The sequence below is a fragment of the Muntiacus reevesi genome, chromosome 7, assembly GCF_963930625.1.
Source record: "Muntiacus reevesi chromosome 7, mMunRee1.1, whole genome shotgun sequence".
Taxonomy (NCBI): Eukaryota; Metazoa; Chordata; class Mammalia; order Artiodactyla; family Cervidae; genus Muntiacus; species Muntiacus reevesi.
The window spans coordinates 68,068,338-68,082,828 of record NC_089255.1 but is presented as its reverse complement, the minus strand read 5'-3'; the positions used below and the strand labels follow the sequence as shown (position 1 = coordinate 68,082,828).

Here is a 14,491-nt window from a genome sequence, read left to right as displayed (position 1 = left end):
AATGAGTTTTCAAGCCATGAAAAGATATGGAGGAAACTTAAGTAAATATTACTGAGAGAAAGAAGCCAATCTGAGAAAGCTACATACTATATGATTCCAAGTATATAACATTCTGGAAAAAACAAAACTATGATGACAGTAAGAATAACAATGGTTGCTAGGGATAGGGGTGGGTAAGGGGAAGGATAAATAGAACACAGAAGACCTGGGGGCAGAGAAAATACTCTGTATAACAGTATAATAATGAATATATTTTTCCAAATCCATAGAATGTACAACATAAGATCACCTTCATACTTTGAATATGATGTGTCAGTGTAGATACATCAACTTTAACAAATTAAAACTGTTAGGATATATTGATAATGGGGGAGGCTATGCATGTGTGGATGTAGGGAACATACAGATAATTTTTGTACATCTCTCTCAATTTTGCTGTGACCCAAAATTGATCTAAAAAAAAAAAGAAAGTCTCAGAGTAATCCCCTAGCAATTCATATGTTACATGGTGCAGCATAAAAAAAAAATTTAAGTTAAAAAAAAATAAGATAATCAAGTCACATGAAAAAATACTAGAAAAATAAATTCACAGGATTGCTAAGCTTTGTTACCTGTACAATATCAATTACTTCATCAAAGTTCGTTCCTGGAAACTTCACCTCTTCTTCATCTGCCTTCATAAATTCTGGAGTCTAAGAAAGCATTTTCAGAAAGGTTTGGTTGCAAATTATACCTAATTTACTGTAATACCACCCACAGAATAAGCTTATAATTACATGCCTCTAATTTTTATGTTGATATCCTGCTCAGAAACAATGTAATTAGTAAATGAAATCCAAGCTAGTCTTAAAGTCATTAAGTTATCATTTCAACAGCTATAAAAAATTAGGTATCAAAAAAAAAATTAGGTATCAGTTTTTCTATCAAGGACTCCATCAACAATGCAACTTAAGTCAACTGATCAAGTTAATTATTGTGATTTTTCTCCTAAAGTTAAAGAAAAATGTTTATATGGATATATAAGTTTACACATACACAAACTCAAAAAAAGACAGATAAAGAATCAAATAATTTATAAAAAATAAAGAAAACAATTATTTTACAAATTTAGCCTCCAGACCTCACAATATATAACCTATTTATCAAAAACCACAATAGACAATTCCTTAGAGCACAATGACTAATAGTCTGAAAAAATCATTATTTGAAATTATATATGTTCTAATAAACTTCTAGTTAAAAGAAATACTGATGGAAAATTAAATTAGGCACAAACGGCATTCAGGGTCATTCTATTTCACTATTTTTGATTTGAAAAATTGATGTTCTTTCTCTCCTTAAAACTATATGCTCAATGACTAAATTTGCTTACAACAGATGAAACCCAAAGAAAAGTTACAGTGCTAGTCCTAATTTTGTCATTTAGTCACAAGAAGTAATTAAATATTGTTAGAAAGAAATGCATATTTTTGCATCATGTCAATAGTTTGATGACAAAGCAACATCCCAAAACACGAATTCCAATTGTCATTACAAAATTCACATTCAGGAAAACTATAATATAATTCCCATTTAAATCAAAATTCTTCTCCAAAGAGACAGAAATTCTTTCCTCACATATGAGTCTTACAGCTTAAGTTGCCAAAATGTTACACTAAGGATGATCACTTTCAAAATGTTGATAAATGTAAAGGCCTTAATCAAACTCTTTTTTTCAAGTTCATAAGCAATTTCAAATTTGTTTTGAATCTTTTCCTTAGAACCTAAATGATTAAAATATATTATAATGGGAGGCTTTGCACAGAATAACAATTAAAATCTATAATCAGATTGTTCAAGGATATATGATACATTCCTAAGTAATACCTGTATCCAGGTCCTCAAAGGAGGAGAAGATGCTTCTTTGGGACTAGAAGGAGATAGACCGACATCAGCACTAGCATTAGAGATGCTGTCAATATCTACATTGGGTAACACCTAAAACAGAATACAGCGTCCAGCTTTCAGCTCATCTTTTGACTCAAATATCTGCGAATCTATGTATCAATAACATATTTAACTTTTTACTGCAAAGTCAATGGATAACAAATTTAAATTATGAAAGCACATTTTAAAAAAACGAAAATAAAAGGGAAGCACAAAGAATCTTACTTAAGACAACTTCATTTTTACTATCCCCTTATCTTTTTCCTATCCACTATGCCTAGCTAAAATCTTAAACTGTTTCATTCCAGACTTTCCATTGTAATCAGGTCATAAATGCCTTACTATACTACCATATAGACTTCATAATTATATTTTAAATGACTGTACATATGCCATTATTATTTTATCATTTCCTGCTGGTAAATATTCAGGATATTCCTTATATACTCACTATTTGATAGATAGAAATACATCACTCCAATAAAATGTCATATATATGTAAGGGTTTTTCCCTGACTTTGAATTATTTTATTATGATATACAGTCAGACATAAGAGTAACCTCTCGAGCCAAAAAGCATAATTATTTAAGATTCTTGGTATTACTACTGAAATGCAATCCAAAAGAGATCTCTTTCCATCATCAAAACCATAGTCAGTCACCCAACTTTCACTGAAATTAGATAATAGAAGTATTTCAGAAAGAACAGTTTTTAAATGGAGATATATTATTGTTATCTTAATTTGCATTACCATGGTAACTAGCAAGATTTAAATTATTCAATTTGATATCTTATAAACTATTTCCTCTTCTCTAGAGTCTTACATTCTTTGAATATTTATCAATTTCCTCTTACATTTTCTTACTAATTTATGGACGTTCTTATATTTAAAAATGAATCTATCATATTCCTTTCATATGTTCTCACTGTATGTCACTTCCCTCTTTATTTAGAAGATTTTTACATACATAAGTTTTAAATTTTATAGAATCAAGTCTGTTTTCTATCATATCTAAGTTTCCTCCTCTCATGTCCAGACTTAGCTTCAGTTTTGTTAAGGACTGCATGCAATTATCTTCTAATTCTTTTGTTTTTATATTTTGTAGCTATACTTTAGCCTATCGCCTGTTTGGAACTCATTTGCTATATACAGTAAAAATTTAGAGTCTAAAACTGATCTATTTCCACACTGCTAACCAATTATAACATATGTCATTTCTTTTAAGAGAATCCTATTTCCCATTGACTAATGAAGTATCTATTACATACTACATTCTTTTTAAAAACTAAGAATATTTCTTAAATGGGACCAGTATCAAAACACTAAACTCTTTGTTCTTTCAAATATCAAAATTATCCTGAAATTCAATTAAAAAAAAAATCAATGGCTTTTATTTTTAAAATACAATTTCACTTAAATCATACATTAACTGAGGAAGAATTGACAACCTGAATATTTAAAATTCACATACAAGTTCTCTCCCCATTCATTCAAGTCCTCATATATGTTTGTGTAAAGGTTAAAGTTTAATTATATAAACACATTAAGCCTTTTAAAAAATTAATTATAACATACTGTTCAATTATTCCCTTTGGAATATCATCAAGTCACCAGGATATGAGTCACTGGCTTAGAAAAGGTAGCTTAAACCATGTAGAACAAGGATAGTGATATCACATAAATATCATAGTTTGAAAGAAGGAAAGATCTATCAGGAAAGCAAAGTCTTCATGAAGCAACACAACAGATTTTAAGCACTGAAGTTATGCCAAAGGTTTTATTTCTTAAACTTTTCTGTTCATACACACTGCATACCTGTACAGAAAGCTGAGGAGGATCCCTTTTTTCTGACTTCATTTCTACAACTGCTATGTTAGGTTTCTTTACTCCGGGTTCTATTTTTCGAGATGATGGTGGAATTGAAGTTGTCACTGTTACAGGGTGTGGCTTATTTACAATTACCCCAGCAGGTGGTATGGAATCACTATTACTTTGGGTTTGTCCTAGAAAATTCGGGGGAGAAAAGGAGTCAACCATTTCAGAAATAAGAGAAAATTCTAATATATAACCTAGATCTTTATGGTTAAAATTCTCATATGAAAGGAAAGCACTACCTTTCCTTTCCCTTGGCAATCACCTTTCCCTCTGTCATCACTATCGTCATGATCCTCACCATGTCAGCCTTTCCCCAGTGACTAACATTTACTAGACACTCATATGTACTAAACACTTCACATTCACTATCTAAAGTAAATAAGCCTAGGAAAAATTAATATTATCCACACTTTACAGTTGAGGAAACAGAGGTTTAGAAACATAATTTGCTGAAGGTCAAAATAGGCAAAGGCAAAGGCAAGATTGAAGTATACTGCATTATGTTGCATTATTTTTATTCTCAAGTTTTCATAAGAGCAAAAATGGACAGAAATAAAACCAACAACAAAATGCTAGTGTCTGACTACCAATAAATATCATGTAGGCCTACTATTTGGTAACTGTCATAGCCATCAAAATTTTTCTTACCTTTTACTTCAAAATTTCCATTTCTTTCCTATGTTTCAAAGTAAAGAGAGAGCAGTGCTCTCACTAAAAGCACAGACTCTAAAAATCACATGGCCTGGGTCTTAATCTAACTAATCTATCTACTCCACTCTAACTATGTGACCTCTGAGAAATCACTAAACTCTTCTGTGCCCCAGTTTCTTCATTTATAAAACTGGTACATTACTATGTGTTTTATAGGATGGATTAAATAAGCTAATTTATATAAAGTACTTAGATCTATACCTGGTACACAGTAAGGACTTTATAAGTATTGTTTATAATTTTAGTAGAAGACATGGTTGAACAGACTGCTACCAAGTTGATATGTCATTAACCCATAATATCAAAAACAAAAAATTCTCTCATGGTGAAAAATATTCACATTATAATATATACAAATATTCACAATAATTCATCAAAATTAAGAATTGCAATGACATTAAAAGAAAAAATAGCTAACTAGAGCTATTTGAAGAGCTGCTGCTGCTAAGTCACTTCAGTCATGTCCAACTCTGTGCTACCCCAGGGATGGCAGCCCACCAGGCTCCTCCGTCCCTGGGATTCTCCAGGCAAGAACACTGGAGTGGGTTGCCATTGCCTTTTCCAATGCATGAAAGTGAAAAGTGAAAGTGAAGCCGCTCAGTCATGTCTGACTCTTAGTGACTCCATGGACTGCAGCCTACCAGGCTCCTCCATCCATGGGATGTTCCAGGCAAGAGTACTGGAGTGGGTTGCCATTGCCATCTTCATTTGAAGAGCTAGGGTGATACTAAAAATTATTTGTTCAACTTTTACAATGATGGGTCTGAGCGAACTCAAATAAGTTAATAACAAACTCTTAGCTTAGAACACACAGCTACATAATTTATACTTATCATAGCTTAGTCCAAAAGTACAAAAAGGTAATTCAAAGTACTTCTCCTAAGATATGATGATATTAAACAAAACAAAATCCTTAAATTCTTTAGTTATTATGAATGTTTATGACATGTGTAGCTTCCCTGGTAGCTTGGCTGGTAAAGAATCCGCCTGCAATGCAGGAGACCCCGGTTCGATTTCTGGGTCAGGAAGATCCGCTGGAGAAGGGATAGGATACCCACTCCAGTATTCTTGGGCTTCCCTGGTGGCTCAGCTGATAAAGAATCCGCCTGCAATGAGGGAGACCCGGGTTTGATCCCTGGGTTGGGAAGATCCCCTGCAGAAGGGAACAGCTACCCACTTCAATAGTATTCTGGCCTGGAGAATTCCATGGACTGTACAGACCATGGGTTGCAAAGATCGGACACAACTGAGCGACTTTCATGACATGTCTAAACATTATTTTAATTTCACCTACAGCAATATACTATCAAATACTCTAAGAATGTTTCCTGTGAGTGAAAACACAGCACCATTTCAGACACTGTTACTAGACAAAGTAAAACATATACTGAAGCCCTATTCACAAATATAAGCAACACATAAAGAAAAAGTACATGACTACTGTGTCAGTACCATTTTGTAAGTTATGTTATTGCCTAATAGAATTTTAAAATTTATGCCATATATTTTGTTGGGTCTTACCTAAAAGAATTGCCATAGGTATCAGATGACCTTCCAGTGTACCTGAAAAAGTAGGCATTTCCCGGCTTGGGCTGAACAAATACTGCTGATCACCAGGAGACAGTGTAGTAATAGAATGTTGCAACTTAGAATCCACCTTTATAGGTTTCGTGGCAGAAAAGTCTGTTTGTGTTCTTATAGACTTGACTTTAGTGCCTATAGTAATCATCAATGGCAGATATTTTAAAATATTGTTTGAACATGTACAAATATAGCAACTCTTCTTCACAGAAAGCTCTCATTCTATGTAACAAGGTTACAGGACCCCAAAATACAAGCAACTTATAAATCAAGGAGTGACAAACTTGTTCTTAAGTGGCCAGATAGGATATATTTTAGCCTCGTGGCCCGAGTGGTCTCAGTGGCAACATCTCAATTCTGCTGTTGTAGCATGAAAGCACTCATAGACACGTACATAAAGGAATGTGTACCTATGTTCCAACAGAGCTTTATATATAAAAACAGGCATGTAGACTGCAGGTTGTGGTTCTTCAATCTCTGAATAGATGCAACAACTTGTGCAAATAATATGATAGAAAAGATACAATGACTAGGGGAATTCCCTATTAAGACTCTGTGCTTCCAATGCAGGGAACCTGGGTTCAATCCCTGGTCAGGGAACTAATATCCCACATGCTGCACAGTGCAACCAAAAAATAAAGACAAAAAGTTAAAAAAAGAAAAAACAAAGAAATGATATAATGACTAGGAAAAATTGTTGATTAAGATTTGAAAGAATATTCAGCATGTATTACTTAACTCATTTACATTTTTTCCAACAGGTGTAAAAAAGTTAAAGATCATTTTTGGAATTGAAAATTTTGTTCATCCTCTCATTATTCTGAATAACCAAACTTTATCCTTGGAAATAATGTAAAGATAATCAAATTCTATACTTATTAAAACCTTGCAAAAGTTAAGTAAAAGTGTAAAGGAAAAGAAATTAAAATCTTTTCTAAATTAATACCTGACATGACTACATTTTTAGTTTTAATATATGAGTAGTTTTATAAATCTGGACTTGTAAATATAGTTTTATGATCCCAGGAAGAAAAATTTTAGTACTACATCTATAATTTTTTTTATCGCCTTCTCAAGTATTCATTCATTCAACTGAATGAATGTTTTTCTTGCAAGTTTATTTAAAATACATTCTCTCAGCATTTAAAATGTGTTTGGCATCATTCCAGACAAAGGGAATACAAGTACTGAATAAACCAATTGTACTCACGCAGCTTATAACTTCTTAAGGAAAAAAACAACAATACAACATCAGACAGTGAAAACTGCTATGAAGAACAATATGCCAAGGAAGGGAATAGAGAGGGTTAGGGGATGATATTTTGGATGAGATAGTCAACATACACCTCTCCGAGGAGCTAACAGCTAAGAACAGAGATTGAAAGAACTGAGAGTGAACCATGCAAGGGTCTATGGGAAAAGCTCTCCAGGGAAGGGAATAACAGGTACCAAGGCCCAAAAAGGAGGCTGTATCCATAGGTTCTCAATCACTTTATCATTAAAAGAGTTAATTCATACAGTGATTTTTGGATTTGAAAGTATTTTAAAACCTTGGGACATTTTTTGCAAAAGTTTCCAAATCCCAAATATAAGTTAACAGCAATCAAGGAAACATTAGGGTAAATATTATCCACAAAGCCTACTAAAATAAAATCTATTAGATTTCTAGATAAACTGACACCCTATATGATGAATTAACTTTTGTAAAGGAAAGGAAAATAAAGCAACCACCAACTCACAAGACAGGATCAGAAAGGAAAATGAATTGGGATCCACAAGTTATGGCATATTATCAAAGTGGCTTACAGACTGCTAAAGCACAAGCTGAGACATTTCAAAATGTAACCAAAGTCAACAGACGTAATACTGAACTAAGAGTTATATTTAAATATGCTAGTGAAATGGTATGAAAACATACAGTGATAAATAAAGATATTTTTACTTGTATATAAACATGATAAAAAAATTTTCACTTCTGCTGCTTAAGGCTCTTTGAGAACAAACCAAACTTCAAAAGTGCCCATAAGCTCTTTTATGATAATGTACAGCATAAGGCTCATCTTTCTGTCCATAAAGAACATGATAGACTAAGATCTGCAAGAACAGTCTAATTCCCTAGGTTATAATTTAAATTGCTTAAGAGTCATCATCTCATAAATTTTATCATGTTTATCTGAAGATACCATCTAATACTACTTTCCCCCCAATATTTCAAATCTGGTCTATTTTTTCCTACTCTCCTGGAAGGAAATATTTCCATCCCTAAGCATGATATAATTTGAATGTATTTATAAGTAATCAATAAAAAGCAAAAATTAAACTTTATATATTAAACTGATACCACAAAAAACAAGGTTTCATACCTTTAACTCGTTCTATTACTTTTGGTCTCTGTGGTCTGAATTTAGGAGATGGAGAATTAAATCTGAGATATGGTCCTTTTTTAAGAGTGCTGCGATGACCCTGATAAACTGGTTTTCCATAGATTTGTAACATATAATCCTTGTCTTGCACCACTGTGGTTGCTTTCAAAAATCCCTAAATACACAAACGTATTCAACTTATCAGCAAAATAGTCATCAAACACTTATCTCATTTTTCTCATACCTCCTTTTGGCAGCTTAAGTACTATATTAAGAATGATCAGATTAGGAAAATCCTCTATATTAAATGGCTCTTAAATTCTGGAGATAATTTCCAAACTGCAGTTTTACAGTTTTCAAAAGCATGAAAGTTAAAGACAAAAATAATTTACCCAAGAAACATGAAGATTCTTACACTACTAAGCATATTTTCAGTACCAAAAAGAAAGTTTAAACACATTTTACATCTGAAAGTAGTAACTTTCAAGCACAGTAAAACGACACAAACCAAGTCTTTAAATAATTTTCTACATTTCTGATCCCACCTTCAATCATAATCTAAATGCCACAGAAAAGTAGCATTTATTGAATATCTGCTAAGCACCAAGCACTAATTCAGTGCTTTATTACTAATTAGATGCTTTATTAATCTGCCCAACAATCCATGTTTGGCATTAACAAAGTTACTACTCAGAGCAGCCAAAAAATTCCCTCCATAGCATCTAGTACCTTGCCACGCAATCATTGGGCACTAAACAGACATTTATTAAACTGAAAAATAACCAAACAAAAATACACACATACACATATACACATGCAAAGATGAAATACAATTTTGAATACCATGAACTAAAAAATCTAATCTTTGGACCAGATGATTTCTAGATAAATCCAGTATAACTGAAATACTATGTCAACTCAAAAGAAAAGAATGGTATACTTTGTGCAATAACTTCTATGTGACAGATATCAAAAACTCTAAGTATCAGTAGTTAAAGACAGTTTTCATTTGAATAGCCATTCATATTTTCAAAACATTTTCACAGTCATTTCATTATTTATATCTTTAATAATAATGCAACATTTATATCACAAAAACAGATTAGGATCTTACTTCTTTTCTCTCTTTTTGTAAGCTTGAAGCAGGCATGCTCCTTTTAGGTGGATTTCGAAGATGATCCTCTTTTTGTTTTTGAGAATGTTTTCTTGGAATTACAGAGTTGTTTACAGTTTTATCTTGTGTGTCGGTTTTAATATATTTATTTATGTAGTGAGCTCGCTTGTTCCTTTCATTCTTCTGATCAAATCTCTTTTGTTCATAATCTTTCCTTGTCAGTTCATCCTTAACATAACCAAAATTAAAATTACTTAAAATCTATCCAAGTAGTAACACTTCACATCCAAAGTAGTTGTTGTTGTTGTTTAGTTGCTAAGTTTTGTCTGACTCTTTAGGGACCCCATGAACTGTAGCCCGCCAGGCTCCCCTGTCATGGTATTTCCCAGCAAGAATACTGGAGCAGGTTGGCATTTCCTTCTCCAGGGGATCTTCCTGACCCGGGGATCAAACCCGCAACTCCTGTGGCCCTGACACTGGCAGGCGGATTCTTTACCGCTGAGGCACCAGGGAAGCCCATTTTTTCCTACTGTTATAGAAATATGATTTAGCAGTTTTAAAAGCTTTATAAATAAATGATATTGGTTTACATATGAATAAAAATTCTTTTTAGAATAAACAAAAAATTTAAAAGACTAGTATTTTATGGAGCAGAGGAATGAGAAACAGTAGATGATCTTCAGGGGTAAGAGGGCAATTTTTCATCATAGAGGTTTTTATACCTTTTGATGTTTAAACCATGTGAATATAGTAACTTCAAAAATTAAAAAATAAATTTTCAAAAAGTAAAAATTTTGTAATAAAGCTCTGAAATATTTATAAATTAGAAGTTACTTGAAGGTTTAAAGAAGCATATTTTGCATGAAATCTACTGTTACACAGTGACATATACTGCTGGTCATCTGAAGAATAAGACGTGAACTCCAAGTCTTTTGACCCTTAGGTCAATTTTTTTTCTGATGCATCACATAGCAGCTAATATAAACTCTTTGTAACTGTATTACAGATACATATTCTTAAAACAACAGTGTTTATAAGTGTATTTTAGGGACTTCCCTGGTGGTCCAGTGGTTAAGACTCCACCTTTCAATGCAGGGAACTTGGGTTCAATTACAGATCGGGGAAATAAGATCCCACAGCCAAATGAAAAAAAAAAAAAAGAAAAAAAAAAAAGTGTATTTGAGAGAGTTCCCTGGTGGTCCAGTGGTTAGGACTCTGCTTTCATTGTCAAGGGCCCAGATTCAAACCTTAGTCAAAAAAGTAAGATCCCAAAAGCTGCATGGTGTAGCCATAAAAAAAAAAAAAAAAGAAAGAGACAACAAACAAAACAAGATACACACATAACCTCCACCAGCTTCCCCCAAAAAGTGTATTTTAGTGTTTACTGCTATGGAAACCAAACTAACACTTCATCCTGCTACAACTGTGAGTAAGCATATACATACAATCTTACAGTCAGGAAAAAAATATTTTGCACCTCAAGGTAAAAATGAGTTACCCTGCCTAGTTTTGCTTACTTAAATACATAAAATATTGAGAAATGTCCTTTAAATTACTGACCCCCTAAAAAAAAGAACTCTCCTGGATTTTTGCAATACTAATGTCTGTAGATACACCATAAGATGTGTGGAAGCGAAAAAGTGGCAATTTTTCTATCTGGAACTGACTTCTCTAAACACAGTAACCTGAGAGATTTTTGTGGAGTATTTTCCTTTTAAGTAACTTTGTTGCTTTTACTTTGGTAAGCCAATGTTTCTAAATCTGCTGTCTTCTTTTTTTCTTAAGTATACTATTTTATGTCTACTTTCTTTTCCAAATGCTTTCGCTAAATTTTCTTTGAAATCACTCATATCTTAGTAGTTGTCTACAATTTTCCAGTTAACAGTCATAATATAATTTATGAGACAAAGCACATGTTGAATAAAATGGAACTTATTACTAATAAGTACAATGGGTGATAGAGTGAAATTAAGACTTATAAGGGGACTTATAAGGAATATTTTGAGAATAGCTATGATACTTATAAATTGGAATCAATGGTATGTCTAAAGAATTCACGTAATTCTTTCCAATACCTACTTGAATTTCTGCAGAAATCGTTTTAATCCAGTCATCTACAGTCTTTCTGATCCGAATCTTCTCTGATATCTCTCTACAAAAGAGAAAAAAGAATTTTCTTAGATTAATGTGAAAGGTCCTAAGAACAGATCTCCTATCTAGCTTTGAATCTATTGTGTAGCCCAATATCCTTCATCTGAAAAGGAAAACCCAATGTTATTAGTTTAATCAAATGTTTCAAGGATGCCTGCAAAGCATATGTAGATTCCAGTAAATACATACCAAAAAGAGAAAAAAAAAATTAAAGGGAAAATTAACACCTGTGAAAAATAGCAGCAGCATGTGTCTATCCAAATTCCAATTTTATAATAAGCCCACACTATCAAAGGCAATGAAGAATCTTTTCTAAACATCAAAACACATTAAAGCAAAAGGAAGTGCTTAGAAAAAAATGAAGAGAGCCTATAAACTGGCAGTTTCATAAAAAACCTTGGGATGCCAACACCCTGTCCTACCTGTTGTTGGATAGAGCATTGATAAATGAATACATGGCAGCTCCATCCTTTGCACGAATTATAGCTTCCAGATTTTCTTCAAGTACTTTTTTATTATTTTGTACTCCTCTTAAAATCTTCTCAGCATCTTTCAATACAGATCTTGTATTTGTTATCTGAAGTTTAACGGAATTCTGTGGAAGATCAGCAAGCCTTGACATCTGAGATTCTTTCAACTTAAAAGATAAAAAGGCAAGAATATCAATATGTAAAACTTATATTCATATTTTAATTCACATAAAAGCTGTTAGTATAGTTTGGGGCATATACTACACCAGTCTAAGGAATGAATTTGTCAAGTTGAAGAGCTATAAAAGAATACTTGTGACTAGAGTTTCTCTCCATTTAGGTGTATACTGTCAATGTTCCGTGAAATGGGGTTGGGAAGCCCAAAGTAGTTCAGAGTTCTATAAAAGCTCTCTCTGGTGAAGAAAGCTAAACAAATTAAGAGCAAGTCGGCTCTGGGTAGGCAGGGGAGACAATGTGAACTGGATAAACAAGGGCCATTCACATTCCCCTTCGGCCTTCCTTCCTCTCCAACAGAAGCCTGAGAGTGACAGTTGGCCATGTGACTCACTCTTAGCCAAGCAGTAGTAAGTAGAAATCACTTGACGAGGGCTTTTGGAAAAGTTTTGTAAGGGAAACAAGGGCTGACATGTCTTTCAGTGCTCTGTCTTCATCCTCCTCCTGCTTTGTCTTGGTAAATATTTCTTCATAATTTTTACCTTTGCTCATCATTGATTTCATGACTTTGTTCACACTTTACCTGGAGTATGCTATTCATTTCTTTCCTCTTTTGGTCAAGTTCATGAAGAATATCATCAGACTTCTGCACAGTCACTTTAGCTGTTCCTAGTTCTTCATAGGAAGGAAATCTTTGAGTGGCTATAGTATCAATGCTGTAAAAGATTTCAAAGTAAAGTTTCCTAAATTGCCATAAATTCAGTAAACATTTGATGATATAAATCTTTGATACATTCTTAGTTGTATGAATTCTAAAGGGGTCCTATTAAAATTGTACAAAGAATCAGTCAATTATGTGGTTAAACATACAAAACACAAAAATTGCAAGAAACAAAATTACTCCGACCAGATTGGTTTAAGAATAGTAGGGAAAGAGCAGAAAATGGTTTTGCTTTGAAGAAACTCACGTGCAGAAGCACTTCTAGAATGGTAGAGTAATAATCTCTAAAAATCTACTCCTGAATAAAAGCAAACAAAACACTAGCAAAAATGGTCAAATCAGCTTTTTCAGAATGGTGGAAATTAAACAAAAGCTTGTAACCCAAGGAAAACAAAAATGACTGACAAGAACAGCAAGCTCTATGATATTTTAAATTGCTCTATTCCCAGAGGCCTTTCCCCAACTGTGAGTAGCTTTGAAAATCAACAGCCTTATAATCACTGTAGCTGTGAAAGCCAACAGCCTCACAGCCACTAAAAGGGTGGAAGAAGTGTGGAGCTCCTCAAAAAAGTCATATTCACAAGATTTCTCCTTAAATCTAACTCAGTGAGAAATCCCATCCCACCGTCATTTTTTTAAGACAGTGGCAATTGTTTAACATCTTAGCTGCCTGAGGGAGTCATACCAGTTGGAGCAAACAAGAGGGTGGACAATAAGCGAAAAACTTGGGGAAGGAGATGTCCATGATGGAGTTGTTTATTTTTTTAATTTCGGCCACACCCCGTGGCATGTGGAACATGACCAGAGGTCCAAGCCACACCCCCTGCACTGGAGGGTGGAGTCTTAACCACTGAATTGCTGGCAAGTCCCTGGGGTGAAGTCTGAAAAGCTCCGAAACACTACTGGGGCTCTGAAAGGTCACATGCATGTTCAGGGCTATATGTATGCACAAGAATGACCTAAGAAGGGCATAATCTTTCACATCTGGCTGACCATGAACTCTGTACGAGTAGGAAGTTAGGATTAAGACAGGCTTACATACTGCTGGAGCACTGAAGGTGTTTCCCAGTGTGTACACACACACACACACACACACACACACACACACACACACACACACACACACACACACACACACACACACACACAGCTGCTCCGCAAAGACAGTGAGACTTATTCATTCAAAATGGTTAGGAAATCTTTCAATCATTAGCTGACTTAGCTAACCAAATGGAGACTTGCTACACATAATAAAGAACAAAAATTATAGAATTAGTCCAGGAAAATCATTAAACACCACCACCAACAACAAGCAGCAATAACAACAAACCATGGTGGGAGGGTGGGAGTTGATGGAAGAATCTAATTTCCAGAACTGACCCATTAAATCATTTTAAATGTCC

The 14,491-nt window shown here is 33.7% G+C and overlaps 1 protein-coding gene across 4 annotated transcripts in view; it reads right to left on the bottom strand.

Moving 5' to 3' along the window:
- KIAA0586 (KIAA0586 ortholog) overlaps window positions 1–14,491 on the bottom strand; it is a 118,491-nt gene that overhangs the window by 79,272 nt on the left and 24,728 nt on the right. For all 4 annotated transcript variants that reach the window (XM_065940886.1, XM_065940887.1, XM_065940888.1 and 1 more), the window contains exons 11-19: window positions 12,951–13,083; window positions 12,146–12,360; window positions 11,652–11,724; window positions 9,573–9,800; window positions 8,459–8,633; window positions 6,036–6,230; window positions 3,744–3,931; window positions 1,867–1,977; window positions 612–692 (exon numbers count right to left, since the gene is read on the bottom strand). In XM_065940886.1, the coding sequence (XP_065796958.1) occupies window positions 612–692; window positions 1,867–1,977; window positions 3,744–3,931; window positions 6,036–6,230; window positions 8,459–8,633; window positions 9,573–9,800; window positions 11,652–11,724; window positions 12,146–12,360; window positions 12,951–13,083 (1,399 nt within the window). The remainder of the gene's footprint in view (window positions 1–611; window positions 693–1,866; window positions 1,978–3,743; window positions 3,932–6,035; window positions 6,231–8,458; window positions 8,634–9,572; window positions 9,801–11,651; window positions 11,725–12,145; window positions 12,361–12,950; window positions 13,084–14,491) is intronic.